General features: G+C 41.1%; 1 protein-coding gene across 4 annotated transcripts in view; it reads left to right on the plus strand.

Moving 5' to 3' along the window:
• Positions 1-18,050, plus strand: part of EVL (Enah/Vasp-like) — a 179,854-nt gene that overhangs the window by 78,960 nt on the left and 82,844 nt on the right. Inside the window, exon 1 of one of the 4 annotated variants that reach the window (XM_003941615.4) lies at positions 17,832-18,049. The exons of the other annotated variants lie outside the window; for them this stretch is intronic. Within the exon in view, the coding sequence (XP_003941664.1) occupies positions 18,039-18,049 (11 nt within the window). The 5' untranslated portion in view covers positions 17,832-18,038. Of the gene's footprint in view, positions 1-17,831; position 18,050 lie in introns of those variants that run through there. 4 annotated transcript variants of the gene reach the window in all.

The following is an 18,050-nucleotide window of genomic DNA, read 5'->3' on the forward strand; positions in this document are numbered from 1 at the left end:
GAATAAGTGGTCGGGTCGGGTATGACTACAAAGGGAGAGCTGGGGAAGCTTGAGGTGGATGATGACACTCTTCTGCCTTCCAGTTGTGGTGATTACACCACCAATCTATACAGGTGTTACATTCATGGAAATGAGATAAAAGCAATACCAAACCAAGCAAAAAAGTCTGAGAAACAAAAACTCCAGTAATTTAAGTGGTGAAGTGGTTTCGCATTATTATGTTCCTTTGGATATATTTGATTTGTAATTAACCAAATCTTGCTAATGTGTCCTGTTTTTCTTTAAATATTCTTTACAACCATTGGAAATCATTGAAAGAAAGCAGAAGATTTGGAAACATATAGCTTGGGAAATAAACAGTTCTCAGATCAAGTTCATAGCCTTGCTTCAAAGCATGTTAGCGTAGTTCAAGTTCACAGGAATGGCCTGGAAATTTGAAGAGCACAAGTACTGCAACTGCTAGGGAAGAAGTACCCTTGATTCAAGTTATTGTCTTTTTACTCTCGACAGCTGAAATAACTTGAGAATTATCACCCTGGATACAGTCCTTTCTACTGAGTATTGTTTCTGATATGAGTCAAAATGATGGGATGGTTTTCTTCAACAGTCTCAAAATTCTCTTCATAACCCAGTTGGTAGCATTTATATTTTCAGTCTGCATTTGGGACATTTTTAAAACAATAGCTTTATTGAGATATAATTTACATACCATAAAATTCACCCTTTGAAAGTACACGATTCAGTTGTTTTTAATATATTCACAGAGTTTTGCAACCATCACCACAATTAATTTTAGAACATTTTTATCACCCCAAAAGGATATTCTGCCCATTGGTAGTCAGTCTCGTCTTCCCCAGCCTCTCCTCACCAGCCCTGGGCAACCCCAATCTACTTTTTTCTCTGTGGATTTGTCCCTTCTGGACATATCGTGTACATGGAATCAGACAACTTAGCCTAATGTTTTCAAGGTCCATCCACATTATAGCATGTTTGCATCACTTTTTGAGACATTAAGTTGCACATGTTTCCCCCGCTTTACAAAACAGGATTTATGTTGGTTGATACTCACTCAAGGGGACACAGGTATGAAGGAAGCAACAGTAGACTGCCATAAATGAGAATTGTAAGTCCCCCCACTCATACCTTGTAAAAACACTTTTTTTCAGCGTTAACAGTGGTTATCTTTGGGGAAGAGATGATCGGGGAAGGGAGAGGAGCTTTAATTTACCTTCTGTATCTTCCTGTACTTTGAGTTTTCTATCTTTAAACATATATAACTTTTAAAGAAATGTCAACAGGAGGTATCTCAGTGGGGAGTTAACGTTTCCTTGCTTTTTAAAAATTTATTTAAAAAAAAATCTAATAATTGATATTTTTAAAATCTTTGCTGCAGTTGTTTATTTCTCCCCATAATGTTATATTATTGCATATGTGCCATGATTTTTTTTTTTTTGAGACTGGGTCTGGCTCTTGTCACCCAGGCTGAAGTGAAGTGTTATGATGATAGCTCACTGCAGCCTTGACCTCCCAGACTCACGTAGTCCTCTCACTTCAGCCTCCCAAGTAGCTAGGACTACTCGCAGGCACCACCACGCCCAGCTAATTTTAAAAAAAAGTTTTTTAAGAGATGAGGGTGTCTTACTGTGTTACCCAGGCTGGTCTCAAACTCCTGGCCTCAAGTGATGTGCTCACCTCAGCTTCCCAAAGTGCTGAGATGACAAGTGTGAGCCACCGTACCCAGCCTTATTATTTTTACTAGCATATGGTAGTTCCCCCTGCCTAATCTGCAGTTTTGCTTTTCACTGTTTCAGTTACCTGAGGTCAACTTTGGTTCAGAAAAATTCAGTGGAAATTTCCAGCAATAAACAATTTGTAAATTTTAAATTGTAGGCCATTCTGAGTAGCATGATGAAATCTTACAGTGCCCTGCTCCATCATGACTGGACATAAATAATCTCTTTGTCCAGCCTATCCACACTGTCCACACTACCTGCTTGTCAGTCACTTAGTGGCTGTCTCAGTCATTAGATCTACTGTTGCTTATGGTGTATACATAGGGTTCAGTACGGTCACGGTTCCAGGCATCCGTTGAGGGTCTTGCAACATAATCCCCCATGGATGAAGGTGACTACTGTATAATATTCTGATTTCTTAATCTCTTTTTCTTCTTAAATTCTATCTGCCTGATATTAACATTGCTAACTTGATTTTCTTTTTACGCACAACAGCTTTATAACTTTTCCATTTCTTTATTTTCAGTCTTGAGCATTCATTTGTTTGAGCTGCTTTGTGCAGACTGCTTAACTCTGGTTCTTGTGTTTTATTCAATCTAACAATTCCTGTCTCTTGACCAGTAATTGTAACTTGTTTATACTATGGTCATTAGTATTACATTAGCACAGCAGTCTTCAAACTGTGACATGTTTATTCCTGGGGGTATATAAAGACTTTCTGGGGATAAATTGGTGAGGGAGCTAATTCCCTGATTTCTCTCGTGTGTGTATATTCCAGGCCAATGTTGATCTGTTAGGAAGTGTGCCTGTGTGCTGCTTCTCCTTTCTCATATCAGCTTTGATGGTTTCTCCTCTCACTGTACAGAAGAAAGGCATACCACCAACCCCTTTCAAATTTTACAGTGATTCCTTACCTTACCTCAGGACATAATACCTCAGAAACAGGAATGATTTGAGAACTCATTGGCCCTAAAGGAGAGTCTCCTAAGAGCAAAGCAAAAGTCTGTGTAAAAAATAACAGAAAGGCAAGTCTTTTATCTTCCAGGCTGCAACATCCCCATGCCTTACCTATCTGGTAGTTGGTTTTAAAACTAAGAATCCCGAAGTGCTATGCTTTCACTGTAATGTGTGTAGCATGTCTGAGTTGAAAATAAGGTCAAACTTTTTCTGACAGAAAGTAAATCTGATTTGCCTGAATGGTTGACGGAGCAGACAGGCTTTGCTAATTAAGTTTTATGTCAGACTTTTTTTGTAAATTATGAGAGAGCTTACACTTAGATATTACATTACATTTATAAATTTAATATATGTAATGCATGCATGCCATTTGTAATGTTTCTAAATATTACATCTTTTTGCAACCATTTAATTTTACCTTGAAAAAATTGTAGATGTCACCTTAAAAATATGCAGGAGAGGCCAGGCACGGTAGCTCACACCTGTAATACCAGCACTTTGGGAGGCCAAGGCAGGAGGTTTGCTTGAGCCCATGAGTTGAAGACCAGCCTGGGCAACGTGGTAAAACCCTGTCTCTACCAAAAAATATAAAAATTAGCCAGGCATGGTGGTGTGCACCTGTAACCCCAGCTACTTGGGAGGCTGAGGTGGGAGAATCGCTCGAACCCAGGAGGCAGAGGTTCCAGTGAGCAGATACTGAACCACTGCACTCCAGCCTGGGCAACAAAGGGAGACTCTGTCTCAAAAAAAGAAAGAAAGAAAGAAAGAAATGCAGGATACATAGGTTTTCTAAATACTTTTAGAAGGTATGTGTATTAGTCTGCTTGGGCTGCTGTAACAAAATACCATAGACTAAGTGGTTTAAACCAGACATTTATTTTCTCACAGTTCTGGAGGCTAGGAAATCCAAGATCAAGATGCTGATCAAGTCATTTTCTGATGAGGACACTCTTGCGGGCTTTCCAGATGGTCACCTTCTTGCAGTGCACTCATTTGGCAGAGAGAAAGAGAGAGGGAGTGCACTCAAGAGCATGCACTTATTCTGGCATCTCTTCATATAAAAACACTAATCCTGTCAATCCAGGGCCCTACCCTTAGGACCTCATTTAACTTGAATTGCCTTTCTATAGGCTCTGTCTCCAATTACAGTCACATTGAGGGTTAGGGCTTCAACATATGAATTTTGGGGGACACAGTCCATAGCAGTACACAAGCAAACAAAAGAAGAAAAAAAAAAGGAAGGCGAACATGATAGCTTTTATTTCTGCTGTCTTATTCTGTATCTTCTATTTTTCATGCTTTTTCTCATTCCACCTTCAAATGTATATATTACATTTCTTCAACTGAGTGGAAAACTATAGGTTCTATTCTTAGTCTCTTCATGGCTACTCCTCCCTTAGTGTGACCCATGCTTATGCATATTTTTCTTTATCATCGTTTTAAAGATGATAAATGTCTGCAGCTTCTTTCAGTCTTTAATGTACTCTTACCAACTTCTGTTCTTCATAGAGTAGCACCCCATATGTATACAAAAGTTGTTGTATCTGGAATTTTTGAACAAGGTTATGGATATTTTACTTAAAAATAGTCATTGATTATCGTTGCTTATTCAAACAATTAGACCATAGGCAATAAGAAACTTTATTGTATTTGTGTTTTAGTGTGAATGTACTAAATACCACTGAATTGCATACTGTAAAATTGTGGCTGTGTAACCACCACCTTTATCTAGTTTATAAACATTTTTATCTCCCAGGTTCAAGTGATTCTTCCACTCAGCCTCCTGAGTAGCTGGGACTACGGGCACACACTACTGCACCCAGCTAATTTTTTTAATTTTTTCTTTTTTATAAAGACAGGTTTTCACCCATGCTGCCCAGGCTGGTCTCAAACTCCTGGGCTCAAGCAATCCTCCTGCCTCAGTCTCTCAAAGTGCTGAGATTACAGGCGTGAGCCACCATGCCCAGCCCCCCTTGCGTGTTTCCTTTTATCACAGAAGAAAGCTCAATATTCTTTAATCAGTCTCTTCCCTCTGTATCATAGTTTTTATATTTTATGATGTTTTGACATCTTTGTGGAGCCTTGTTGGCTGGGGAAGAGACTGTTCCTCCCAGGGTTAGCTAATTCCTAGAGACAGTGAGAAGCTTTTGTTGTTGGTGAGTCTGTCTTTCATATACAAACCAACCAGTCCGGAGTCCATATCCCAGCCACTTCCTTTATTGATGCTCACACACCAAGCCAATATTCCCCTTGCTCTAAATCAACCCAGAGCCAGGTCCCAGACAACTTAGGGACACCTTCTAGGCCTAAAAGCCTGCTAGAATTATTCAGTTACATTCTAAGCCATTTATCCTGCCTGCCTTGCCTTCTCTGTGGAAGCCCCAGTAAGAGCTGTGGCCTGTGCCTTTCCCTTGCTCCTTTTGATCTCCTCATTGACTCTGTCGCTTCCCCTGTGGCCCTGCATATTGTGCTGTTCCTCTCATTTTGTGGGGAACTGTGAATGACATTAAACTTTTCTTTTAATGGCACTAACCTCTTTGTGTCTGTGACAACCACTAATCTGTGTCCTGGCCGGGAGTGGTGGCTCATGTCTGTAATCCCAGCACTTTGGGAGGCCAAGCCAGGCAGATCACCTGAGGTCAGGATTTTGAGACCAGCCTGACCAACTGGTGAAACCCCATCTCCACTAAAAATACAGATTAGCTGGGCATGGTGGCACATGCCTGTAATCTCAGCTACCTGGGAAGCTGAGGCAGGAGAACTGCTTAAACCCAGGAGGCGGAGGATGCAGTGAGCCGAGATCATGCCATTGTATGCCTCTCCTGTCTCTTTAAATCTGTCTATTCTGAGTATCATATAAATGTAATCATATAATATGTGGCCTTTCATGTCTCGCTTTTTTCACTGGCATAATGTTTTTCAAGGTCTGTCTGTTGTAGCATGTGTCAGGACTTCATTCCCTCTTCATGCCTTAATGGTAGTCAATTGTGTGATCCCACTTTCCATACCCTGTTATTTATTCCTAGGTAAATTTTTTTATAGAATATATACAGTAAAATATTTTCAAAGAAGGTCTATACCTGGACAACTTTCTGAAATCTTGTATATCTAAAAATATATTTATTTCCTCCTTAGTTTAGATTGGTATGGAATGACATGTAAGTTTCAAAAATTTGTTTCCGCCAGCATTCTGAAGATAACATCCCATTGTTTTACCCTAGCTGAGGTGTAGAAGTCTGGTCTGATTTGTGTTCTTTTGTAGGTGACTTGGTTTTATGAGGAAAGCTTTTAGAATTTTCTGTCTCTGCTGTTCTTAGATATCATAATCCGGGGGGCGGGGGCGGTGTGTGTGCGCGCACGCATGCGCACACTTATGTTGTTTTCTTATCGGTTTTATTTGACACCCTCTTGGCCCTTTCAGTCTGACCTCTTATATCCTTAAATTTTGCAAAATTCTGTTATTTCATCTCTTTTTTTTTTTTTTTTTTTGTATCTGAGATGCCTTTTACACAGAAATCAATACTTCTGTCCTCCCTGTCTCTTTTTCCCTACCTGATGTTTTTGGGTCAGTTCTTTGACCTGATTCTCAGTTTCTCATCTTTGTCTCTTCTTCTGCTGAGCATATTTGTTGAGTTCTCTATTTCAGCAATTATATTTTTATGTTAAAAAATTGCTTGGCTGTTCTTCATTACGGCTTATTCTCACTTAATGTTTTAAGTATCTTCCCTTGTGTCTCTAAAGACGTTTATTGTACTTACCGGATTTTTAAAAAATTCTTTTTCCCATGGTAGAGGTTGCTTCATTTGTTATCTTTTAAGTTTTTCTTTTATGGTACTTGCATTTCTCAGAGATGTTTTAATTTTCTCCTGGGAGTTAATATGGTTTCCTTAAAATATTCGGTTGCCTTGGCTAGTATATACGGTCTACTTCTGCTACAGATGAGTTTAGCCAGGAGTGTGGTTGGAAGGGAGGACCTCAGGGCAGGGTGGCCTGGTATTACAGGCTAGATGCAACAAACTCTAGGCCTGAAAAAACAAGGCCCTATCTGTCCCTTCTTCATACCACTAGTGATTTGTGCACTTCTTGAGTCCCAGTCTTTTCAAGCAAGATAGCTTAACAAAGATTCTGAACATATACCATGTACCAAGAATTGTGCTGCCTACAATTGATTAAAAAGATGAATAAAAAATGATAGTCCCTTCCTAAAAGGTAATGCTGTGTGACAAATAAATTGATAACATTTCAAAATACAGACATAGCATAGCTGCCAGAATAATTATCTCTATCCTGTGGGATCAGTAAATACTTCATTAAAGCAGATATAGGTAAACTGGGTCTTGAAGGACAAACCTAAGTTTGCCTGTAGATGGAGTAAGAGGTTTCAGGAAGTGAGGACAATTATGTGTACAAAGACACAGGAGCCTGAACCACCAGGGAATATGCAAGAAACTACATTTCCCACTCCCAGGAGTCTGGTGGTGGGATTTTACCTTTCCCCTTTACTTTCTTCTCCCTTTATATGATGAAAGATGTATATGGAGAAAGATTGTATATAGCATAGTGTCCTCATGAACACCAAGTCCATCAAAGTCTAAGGTCACAGATATCGGTGAGGAGCCATATTACATTTCCCCCTAAGAGATTGCTCAGCTGACATCTGGGTTTCTTTATTTGGCCATTTACACTTTCTTTTCAGAGGCCGTAACTCTGGAAATAAAACTTTTTCTGAGGACAATTTTCAGACTGCAAAAAGATGATTTGGAGTTTGGTTTTTTTAACCTGAGTTTGTTGTTCTTCATGTCTTCTCTCTGGTATGAGAAACTATTGGACTTTACAGAGTAGGCAGGCTTAGGCAGGCTCTATCAGCAAGAGCTGAACTATGTGAGTGAACTGGAAAGGAAGAGGCACTCTTAGCATCTTGTGGCTGGCTGAGCTATTTTAGTGTAAACTTTTTAAAGAAATGCCTCTCAGGCAAAGTGGCTGAGAATAGAGAATCTCTGGCAGATCCAATTTCCATTATGGTTTTTGGAGCCATAATTGAGGTTCTACGACTCAGTGATAGCACACGTAAAACACTGTATTTAAAAAGCAGTGGGTCACGCCTGTAATCCCAGCACTTTGGGAGGCCGAGGCAGGTGGATCATGGCGGTCAAGAGATCGAGACCGTCGTGGTCACCATGGTGAAACCCCATCTCTACTAAAAATACAAAAATTAGCTGGGCATGGTGGTGCATGCCTGTAGTCCCAGCTACTCGGGAGGCTGAGGCAGGAGAATTGCTTGAACACAGGAGGCAGAGGTTGTGGTGAGCCGAGATCGCGCCATTACACCCCAGCCCGGGTAACAAGAGTAAAACTCCATCTCAAAAAAAAAAAAAAAAAAAAAAGCCTAGTCCAGCATTGTTAATAGGATTTCATGATGTGGGTGAGAGACAGTAACTAATTTTGTGTAGCCATTTTTCTATCCTCTTTTTCTCTACTTCCAGGACACAAGGGCTTTGTACTCAAAACACCCTGCCTTCTTAACACAAATTTTCATGAAATGTCATTATTATACAAACATAAGTCATTTCTGGTTAGTCAAAGACCCTTTCATTCCCAAAGATCCCAATGAGAAAGAAAGGAGAGAAGTGAGATTAGTCTGTTTACAGAAAAGAAAACTAAAATCCACAGAAGAAAGTTGACTGTCCTAAGTCACCACAGCAAGTTTTTCAACTGGATCTCCTAAGTAGAGTGTCTTCTAGTATAGCTCTGTGATTTATTTTCAGCCTACTCTGCTTTCTGTTGGAGCTGGGACACATGAAAAGCACATCTTTTTTTTTTTTTTTTTTTGAGTCAGAGTCTTGCTCTGTCACCCAGGCCGGAGTGCAGTGGCACGGTCTCAGCTCACTGCAACCTCTGTCTCCCAGGTTCAAGCAATTCTCCTGCCTTAGCCTCTTGAATGGCTGGGATTACAGGCCCCTGACACCATGCCTGGCTAATTTTTTGTATTTTTAGTAGAGACAGGGTTTCACTCTGTTAGCCAGGCTGTCTTGAACTCCTGACCTCATCATCCACCCACCTCAGCCTCCCAAAGCACTGGGATTATAGGCATGAGCCACCATGCCCAACAGAAAGCATATCTTTTAATTCAAGTCAACACAGTTGTTCTTTATTGAGCATTTACGATTTTCAAAATCCAAAGTCAGATGCCTTAGGATTTAATTTTAACATCCTGTGTGTGTGTGTTGATGCCCATCTTCCTCATTCATTCATTCATGCATTCATCCATGCATACTTATTCATACAGTCACCACTTACACTGTACCTACTACCTAATCAGTATACCAGGTGCTGAGCTTAATTCATGGTATCACGTTTTAAGATGCTACCTTAAACAGGATATGTTTCTTAACTTGCTCACTAAATTGCTTCACAAGTGCCAACAGTTCCTGTTATCTCTTTCCAACATTTTTTATTGCCCTGACATAATCGATTTAGGAATTGGTACCATACCTGAGTACATGGTTATTTTTAAGACCATTTTTTTCATCACACCCGGAGAAGCCAGGGTCAAAAGTAGAGACATGAGTGCCCAGGAACATACAGTATGTCAGTAACAAAGCAAAATCTAGAATCCTTATCTCACAGCACCCTGCTCAGAAATCTTGCCATATTTTTTGCTGCTTTTCATAATTCTTCTCAAATTCTTTTTTTTTTTTTTTTTTTTTTTTTTTTGAGACGGAGTTTCACTCTTGTTACCCAGGCTGGAGTGCAATGGCGCGATCTCGGCTCACCGCAACCTCCACCTCCTGGGTTCAGGCAATTCTCCTGCCTCAGCCTCCTGAGTAGCTGGGACTACAGGCACGTGCCACCATGCCCAGCTAGTTTTTTGTATTTTTAGTAGAGACGGGGTTTCACCATGTTGACCAGGATGGTCTCGATCTCTCGACCTCGTGATCCACCCGCCTCGGCCTCCCAAAGTGCTGGGATTACAGGCTTGAGCCACTGCGCCCGGCCCTCAAATTCTTTATTAAAGCTAGACAATGGAGTTAAAATAATACCCCCAAATAGGTTTATTCTTACCTGTTACCTACCTAGTGAAACCGATAAAAGACAGTAGTAACCTGTAAAGGACAGAGGAAATGAGGAGTGAAACCGAAAGGCCCTTCTCACAGAGAAGGTATTTACTCTTAGGCTAGCACCTTCAGGAAATGAAAAAGAATACCGTTTGGTACTTTAATAATTAGAACTGACTTCTACTTTTGGCCATGGCAGAATAATGGTAATGACTTGCTCTCTTGATAAAAACAGCTATGAAACTCTGTAAAATATGTTACTGGATGGCACGTCTTGAGTGAAAAAAAAAGAAACTCCGTAAAATATGTGAAGCAACTGAATATACAAAGGGTACTGAGACTCATATAACATATTAAATCCCTGCCATTTTCAGACATTGGACAGATAGGATAGGACTTTGATTCTTGAGAGAAGAAACACCATGAGAAACTGCCCCTGGTTTCTGCCTGCAGTCACTGTCTAGTTTTGGGATGGAGTGGTGGAACCCAAATGGAAAGGTGATCTTAGTCAGCTCAGGAGGCAGACATCAGAATTCTAGGCCACTGACGTAATTGGACTTCGCAGGGCAAGAACTAGAGAAACAGAAGCCCTGTGGAGGATCAGAGACAGCAGAGTTCTACATAAGGATTCAATTTGGATTGCTGGCTAAGGGCTGGCTCTACATGTGCAGTGAGACTCTTCATGAGGCCTGGCAGAGATGTGCTGTAGAGCCGAGAGCTGAATGGTGATGCCAGAGGTCATTCAGTGCTGGGAGATGTTGGAGATCTAGCTTAACCTCAGTGAAGAAACCTCCCTGAAGACCTCAGGCATTCAGTTGAGATCCCAGAACTGTCACACCTTAGGATTAGGACTATGCTCTTGAGTCAGGGGGCCACACCCTAGGGCTAAGTTCAAAATGAAAATAGAACTGAAGAAAAACTTGAACCGAGCTTGGTAGCACAAAAAGGATCTGCCAGTAATTTCCCTGACTGCCAGAACAGACTTCACATCTTTAAAGAAAGATAGCATAATCCAGACTTTCTGGAATGTGTCATATAGTATCTAATATACAATCATAAATCAGTAGACATATAGAGTCAGAAAATGTGATGTATTCTTAAAGGGGAAAAAGCAGTCGGTAGACCCTGAAATGCTCCTGAAGTTGGAACGAGCAGGCAAATTCTTCAAATTAGCCATAATAAATATGTTCACAGACTTTAAGTAAAAAGTGAATAAAGTGAACAAACAGGAAATCCCAATAGAGAAATGGAAATTATAAAAAGAAAAACTTACCCAGGGAAAATTCTACTACTGGAAATGAAATGAAAAATTTACTGGATGAGATTAAAAGTGGATCAGAGATGCAGGAAAAAAGTTAGTTAACTTGGAGACACATCAATAGATAATCTAATCCGAAAAATGGGAAATATTTTAAAAAGAACTACTGGGAGGTGGGGCTCTGCTCCACTCTCACCAAGCCCTCGCCCAACTCTCCTCACAACTTCAGGCAGCCATCGAAGACTCAGCAGCATCTCTTGCGTCTCTCCAACGACAAATAACCTCGGTTGCCCAAGTAGCCCTACAGAATCGTAGAGCGCTGGATCTACTTACGGCGGAGCGTGGAAGAACCTGCATCTTCCTACAAGAGGAATGCTGCTACTATGTCAACAAATCTGGACTGGTAGAAACGCGAATCGAAAATCTCCAAAAAATCAAAACCAGCCTCCAAAATTACAAGTTTTCAACAGAGGCCTCCGCATGGTGGTCGTCTTCCATGTACACCCTTCTATCCCTACTACTTGGTCCCTTACTAATTATCTGTCTTCTTCTGCTCATTGCTCCCTGTTTTTTCCAGTTCCTCCAACGTCAGTTTCAAGAACTAACGCGAGTTACCATCAACCAAATGATACTGCAGCCGGTATCCAGCCACCCAACACCAAACTACACCTACACCCCTCTGCCAATCTCCCAGACTCCTTAAGATGGCCCCTCTTCGCCCAAGTCCAGCAGGAAGTAGCCAGAACGACTTCGTCACCCTTTTTCCTTTTAAAGGAGTCGGGAATGTTTGGTAGAAAAACCCACAGTCCTCCATTTTGTCCCTCACTTCCTGGAGTCCGCCTGCAGACCCTATTCTGCCTGGTAGCGCAGGGCGGCCAATCACTGCTCAGCCTTAACCCGCCAAACCTAAAGCCAACCCCCATCCCCCACCCCTTGGCAGTTGCAGTAGTCTGCCTAGAAACAAGACAGCTTGTGATAATATCAGGAGGTCTACATACATATATTTGGAGTGCCAGAGGAAGCGGAGAAAGATAGTGAGACAGAAGAAAAGTAATTGAGGAAATAATGACCAAAATTTCCCAGATTTGGTGAAAAAAACCTTAAATTATGTATCTGGGAATCTCAGTGAACCCCTAGCAAGACGAATGCAAGAACCACACCTAAACCTATCAATCACACTGCTGAAAACCAAAGAAAAAGAAAATGTTAAAATGACCGGAGGAAAAGGGATACATTGCATACATTATATGTGACTGATGGCTGACTTCTCAGAAACCATGGAGGGCAGAAGACAGTGAAACAATACCTTTAAAGTGCTGAAGGACCAAAAAAAAAAAACCCTCAATATTTCTTGTTCACAAAAAGTGCTTTGGAACTTGAAGACAAAGATTTTTTTTCAGATAAAAGAAAACTAAGACAATTTATTGCAAAATTACCTGTTGTCCAAGAAACGCTAAAGGAAGCCGGGCGCAGTAGCTTGTGCCTGTAATCTCAGCACTTTGGGAGGCTGAGGTGAGTAGATCCCTTGAGTCCAGGAATTTGAGACCAGCCAGAGCAACATAGCAAAACCCCCTCTCTACAAAAAATACAAAAATTAGCTGGCACATGCCTTTAGTCCCAGCTACTGGGAAGGCTGAGGCAGGAGGATCATTTGAGCCTGGGAGGCAGAGGTTGCAGTGAGCCGAGATCACACCATTGAACTCCAGCTTGGGTGACAGAGCAAGACCTTGTCTCAAAAAAAAATAAAATAAAATAAAAAAAGAAATGCTAAAGGAAGTTCCTCAGGCAAAAACCAAAAAAAAAAAAAAAAATTCAATTGTTCAGGGATGGATAAAGATTACCAAAAAAGAGAACTATATGAGTAAATATAAAAGACTTTTATTTCTTTAATACATACACACACACGACTATTGAACAATTTGGGGGTTGGGTGCCAGCCCCTCGCACAGTTGAAAATCTACATAACACTTTTGCATCCCCAAAATTTAACTATTAAGAGCCTATTGTTGACAGGAGGCCTTACCAATAACATAAGCAGTTGATTAATACATACTTTGTATATTATATGTATTATACATTGTATTATTATAAAGTAAGCTAGAGAAAAAAATGTTACTAAGAAAATTATAAGTGAATATATATTTTCATTAATTTCACTAGTCATTAATTGGAAATGGGTTGAAGTTCTTCATCCTGTCATCTTCACATTGAGTAGGCTGAGGAGGAAGAAGAAAAGGAGGGCTTGGTCGTCTTGTCTCAGGGGTGGCAGAGGCAGAAGAAATTCCATGTGCAAGTGGACCTGGGTCAGATGTGGTGGTGGCTCATGCCTGTAGTCCCAGCACTTTGGGAGGCTGAGGTGGGAGGATCAGTTGAGCCCAGGAGGTTGAGGCTGCAGTGAGCTGTTACCGCACCACTGTACTCTGGCCCGTGCAATAGAGTGAGACTACATCTCCAAAAAAGAAGAAAGAAGTAGTATAATGGGCCTGTGAAGGTCAAATATGTGTTGTTCAAGGGTCAACTGCATATATACATGACTGTCTAAAACAAAAATATATAACATTGTATTTTGAATGTGTAACACATATGACAGCTATACCATAAAGGTTGGGAGTGGAGAATGAAATTATGTAATTCTGAAGTTCGTAACATTTTACTGAAGTGGTACAATATTAATTCTAAGTGTACTTTATAAAGTTAAGAATGTATGTTGTAATCCCTTGAAAGACCTCCAAAAAAAATAAAGGGGTATAGCTAAAAAGTCAATAGAGAAATTCAAATGGAATTCCGAAAAGTATTCCGTTTACCCACAAGAATACAGGAAATGAAGAACAGGGGAACCAAAAATTGATGAGACAAATAGAAAACAAACAGCAAAGTAGTGGACCTATATCCAACTATATCAGTAAACTAAATGTAAATAGACTAAATGCTCTAATTAAAAGACAGAAATTGTCAGACTGGGTGAAAATGCAAGACTCAGTCACTTACTATCTACAGGACGTACTTTAAATACAAAGATACAAATGAGAAAGGATGTATAGTAGGCAGAATAATGCCATCACCCCACCCTAATCCGTAGAACCTGCAACTATGTTACATTGGATGGGCAGAGTGGCTCACGCCTATAATCCTATCACTTTGGGGGCCAAAGCAGGAGGATCACTTGAGGCCAGGAGTTTGAGAACAGCCTCAGAAACATAGCAAGACCCCATCTCTATTTAAAAATGTTTTTAGGCCGGGCACGGTGGCTCAAGCCTGTAATCCCAGCACTTTGGGAGGCCGAGGCGGGTGGATCAGGAGGTCGAGAGATCGAGACCATCCTGGTCAACGTGGTGAAACCCCGTCTCTACTAAAAATACAAAAAATTAGCTGGGCATGGTGGCGCGTGCCTGTAGTCCCAGCTACTCAGGAGGCTGAGGCAGGAGAATTTCCTGAACCCAGGAGGCAGAGGTTGTGGTGAGCCGAGATCGTGCCATTGCACTCCAGCCTGGGTAACAAGAGCAAAACTCCGTCTCCAAAAAAAAAAAAAAAAAAAAAATGTTTTAAAATTAGCCAGGCATGGTGGTGTGTGCCTATAGTCCCAGCTACTCAGGAAGCTGAGGTAGGAGGATCACTTGAGCCAGGAGTTTGAGGCTACAGTGAACTATGATCACACCACTGCACTCCAACCTGGGTGACAGATGAAGACCTTGTCTCTGAAACAGTAAATAAAGTGTTAACCTTACCTGGCAAAAGGGACTTTGCAGATGTGATTAAAATTGTAGACCTTGAGATGGGGCGGTTATCTTGGATTATCCATTCGGTCCAATCTAGTCACACGAGTCCTTAAAAGCAGAGAACCTTTCCACACCGTAGTCAGAAAGAGATGTCACCGTGGAGGAAGGGTCGGAGTGATGCTTCGTGCTTTGAAAATGGACAGAGGGGCTATGAGAAAGCAGTGTAGCCAGTGTTTTGAAGCTGAGAAAGGTGAGCAAGAGAGACCCATGTGGAACTTCTGATGATGATGTCTGACTTCTGACCTATCATCTTACAAAACTCTAAGATAATAAGTGTGTGTTGTTATTGACCACCCAGTTTGTAGTAATTTGTAACAGCAGCCGCAGAAAACCAATACGGCATAGAAGAATGTACCTGACAGGAGCTTCAAAAACCATGAAATAAAGACTCACAAAATTAAAGAGGGAAACCCAGTCACAGTTGGAGATTGCAGGACCTTTCCCTCTGCAGTTGATAGAATAATTAGACAAAAACAAACAACAGCAACAAAAAGTAGCAAGGACATAGATGTTCTGAACAATACGGAAACCACCATGACCTAATTGACATTTTTAGAACACTGCACCTGGCCAGCTTCCGAATACACATTCTTCATTCTTCCCTTGTGCATATGCTGCATCCACCAAGGTAGACTGCATGCTGGGCCATAGCGCACATTTTGGATAAATGTGAAAGTACTGAGATTATACCAGGAAAAACAAAGGAAGAAATCACACCAAATATGTTCTCTGGCTCCACTAGAATTAAATCGGAAATAAGTAGCAACAGATAGAGGAAAACACCAAATATTCTAAAATTTAACAAAGTACTTAATAATCCATGGATAAAAGAAGAAATCATTAGAGAAAGTGAAAAATATTTTGAACTCCTAAAAAAGAAAACCGCGATGTTTCCAAATTGTGGTTTGCAACTAAAACAGTGCTTAAAGGGGACTGTATATCATTAAAATCCTTTTAATATGCATTTTCAGCATTCAAAGTGCATTCATCCCTCCAATTAGAACTGATTATTTCTTTTGTACTGTACTCTATACATCTATTTTTCACTATATCAATAACATTTTAATGGATCTATCAACCTCTTTCTAAACCATAAAAATCCTTTAAGGACAAGTACTGTGGTTCTTCTCAGTTTTTTGTCTTTGGTTTCTGACACAGTGCATGCTTCTTAGTGAGTTCTCTAGATTTTGAAAGAAAGATTGGACTGGATCTTGTCTTCATGAGAACCCTATGGAGATAGGCAAAATGGGTATAACTAACCCCATGTTACAATTGAGGCCACCCACTTAATGAGCAAGTGACAAAGCCAAGTTTCCAATATTCCTCAAATGTTTTCTTCTCAGGCTCTAAATTGCTGATGAAAATGCCATTATTAGAAAGAGGTGTCTCCTCAGTAGAAGAACAGATTTTGTTCCAGAGTCAATATTAAGACTCGATCAGCAGCCAGGTGTGGTGGTTCACGCCTGTAATCCCAGCACTTTGGGAGACCGAGGTGGGCGGATCACCTGAGGTCGGCGGATCACCTGAGGTCAGGAGTTCAGACCAGCCTAACCAATATGTAGAAACCCTGTCTCTACTAAAATTACAAAATTAGCCATACACAGTGGCACATGCCTGTAATCCCAGCTACTCAGGAGGCTGAGGTAGGAGAATTGCTTGAACCTGGGAGGTGGACGTTGCAGCAAGCAAAGATCACGCCATGGCCCTCCATCCTGGGCGACAAGAGCGAAACTCCTTCTCAAGAACAAAAAAACAAGCCCATTCAAAAATGGGCAAAGGATATGAACAGATACTTTACAAAAGAAGACATACAGGAGGCCAACAAACATATGAAAAAATGCTCATCATCACTGGTCATCAGAGAAATGCAAATCAAAACCACATTGAGATACCATCTCACACCAGTTAGAATGGCGATCATTAAAAAATCGGGAAACAACAGATGCTGGAGAGGATGTGGAGAAATAGGAACACTTTTACACTGTTGGTGGGAATGTAAATTAATTCAACCATTGTGGAAGACAGTGTGGCGATTCCTCAAGGACCTAAAAATAGAAATCCCATTTGACCCAGCAATCCCATTACTGGGTATATATCCAAAGGATTATAAATCATTCTACTACAAGGACACGTGCACACGAATGTTCATTGCAGCACTGTTTACAATAGCAAAGACCTGGAACCAACCCAAATGCCCAACGATGATAGACTGGATAGGGAAAATGTGGTACATATACACCATGGAATATTATGCAGCCATCAAAAACGATGAGTTCACGTCCTTTATAGGGACATGGATGAACCTGGAAACCATCATTCTCAGCAAACTGACACAAGAGCAGAAAATCAAACACCGTATATTCTCGCTCATAGGCGGGTGTTGAACAATGAGAACACATGGACACAGGGAGGGGAGCACTAGACACTGGGGTCTGTTGGGGGGAAATGGGGGAGGGGCCGGGGGTGGGGAGGTGGGAAGAGATAGCATGGGGAGAAATGACAGATACAGGTGAGGGGACGGAAGGCAGCAAAGCACACTGCCATGTGTGTACCTATGCAACAATCTTGCATGTTCATCACATGTACCCCAAAACCTAAAATGCAATAAAAAAAAAAAAAGAAAAAAAATATATATATACTTTAATGATAAAAAAAAAAAAAAAAAAAAAAAAAGAACAAAAAAACAAAAAAAAAAAACCTTGACCAGCTTATAGTCTTTATTATCTAGTCTTCTTTTCTCTGGAGGGTCACCAGAGACTCTTGAAGCCTTTTGTAAGGCTTATAGGAAGTCGTCTGTGCTGAGCCTGCACTTTTTATGACAGATGGAAAACTTGAGGCCCAGACCTCTTAAATGGCTTTGACTTAGACTATAGAGCTAGTTAGTGCGGGACCAGCACCACGACTTGGCCCCCACCTCCAGCAGGCTTCACTCACCCTTGCACCCTTGCAGGAAGCGCTTGGAGGCTTGAGGTTGCCAGCCGTTGGGGGTTGGGCCTGTGCAGTGGCTCTCAGCCGCCCACACTGGTGGGGCTCCGCACTGTTAGCTTCGTTTCTCTATTTTCTACCTAGGTTTCAGTTTTTCACTTGGGTTTGTTTCCCTTTTGTCTCTGGTTCAGCTTCCTTTTCCTGTTCGGTTTTAAGTAGTCTAAAAATCAAGTTGCTGTCTTCAGAGGGTCTGTAGTCCTCTGATTGTCAGCGTAGCCTGGTGGGAGTACAGGACTTGCCTCCTCAGAGTTACCTGTGCTGCCACCTTTCAGCCATGGCCACAAGG

This window comes from Saimiri boliviensis, chromosome 2, assembly GCF_048565385.1.
Source record: "Saimiri boliviensis isolate mSaiBol1 chromosome 2, mSaiBol1.pri, whole genome shotgun sequence".
Classification (NCBI taxonomy): Eukaryota; Metazoa; Chordata; class Mammalia; order Primates; family Cebidae; genus Saimiri; species Saimiri boliviensis.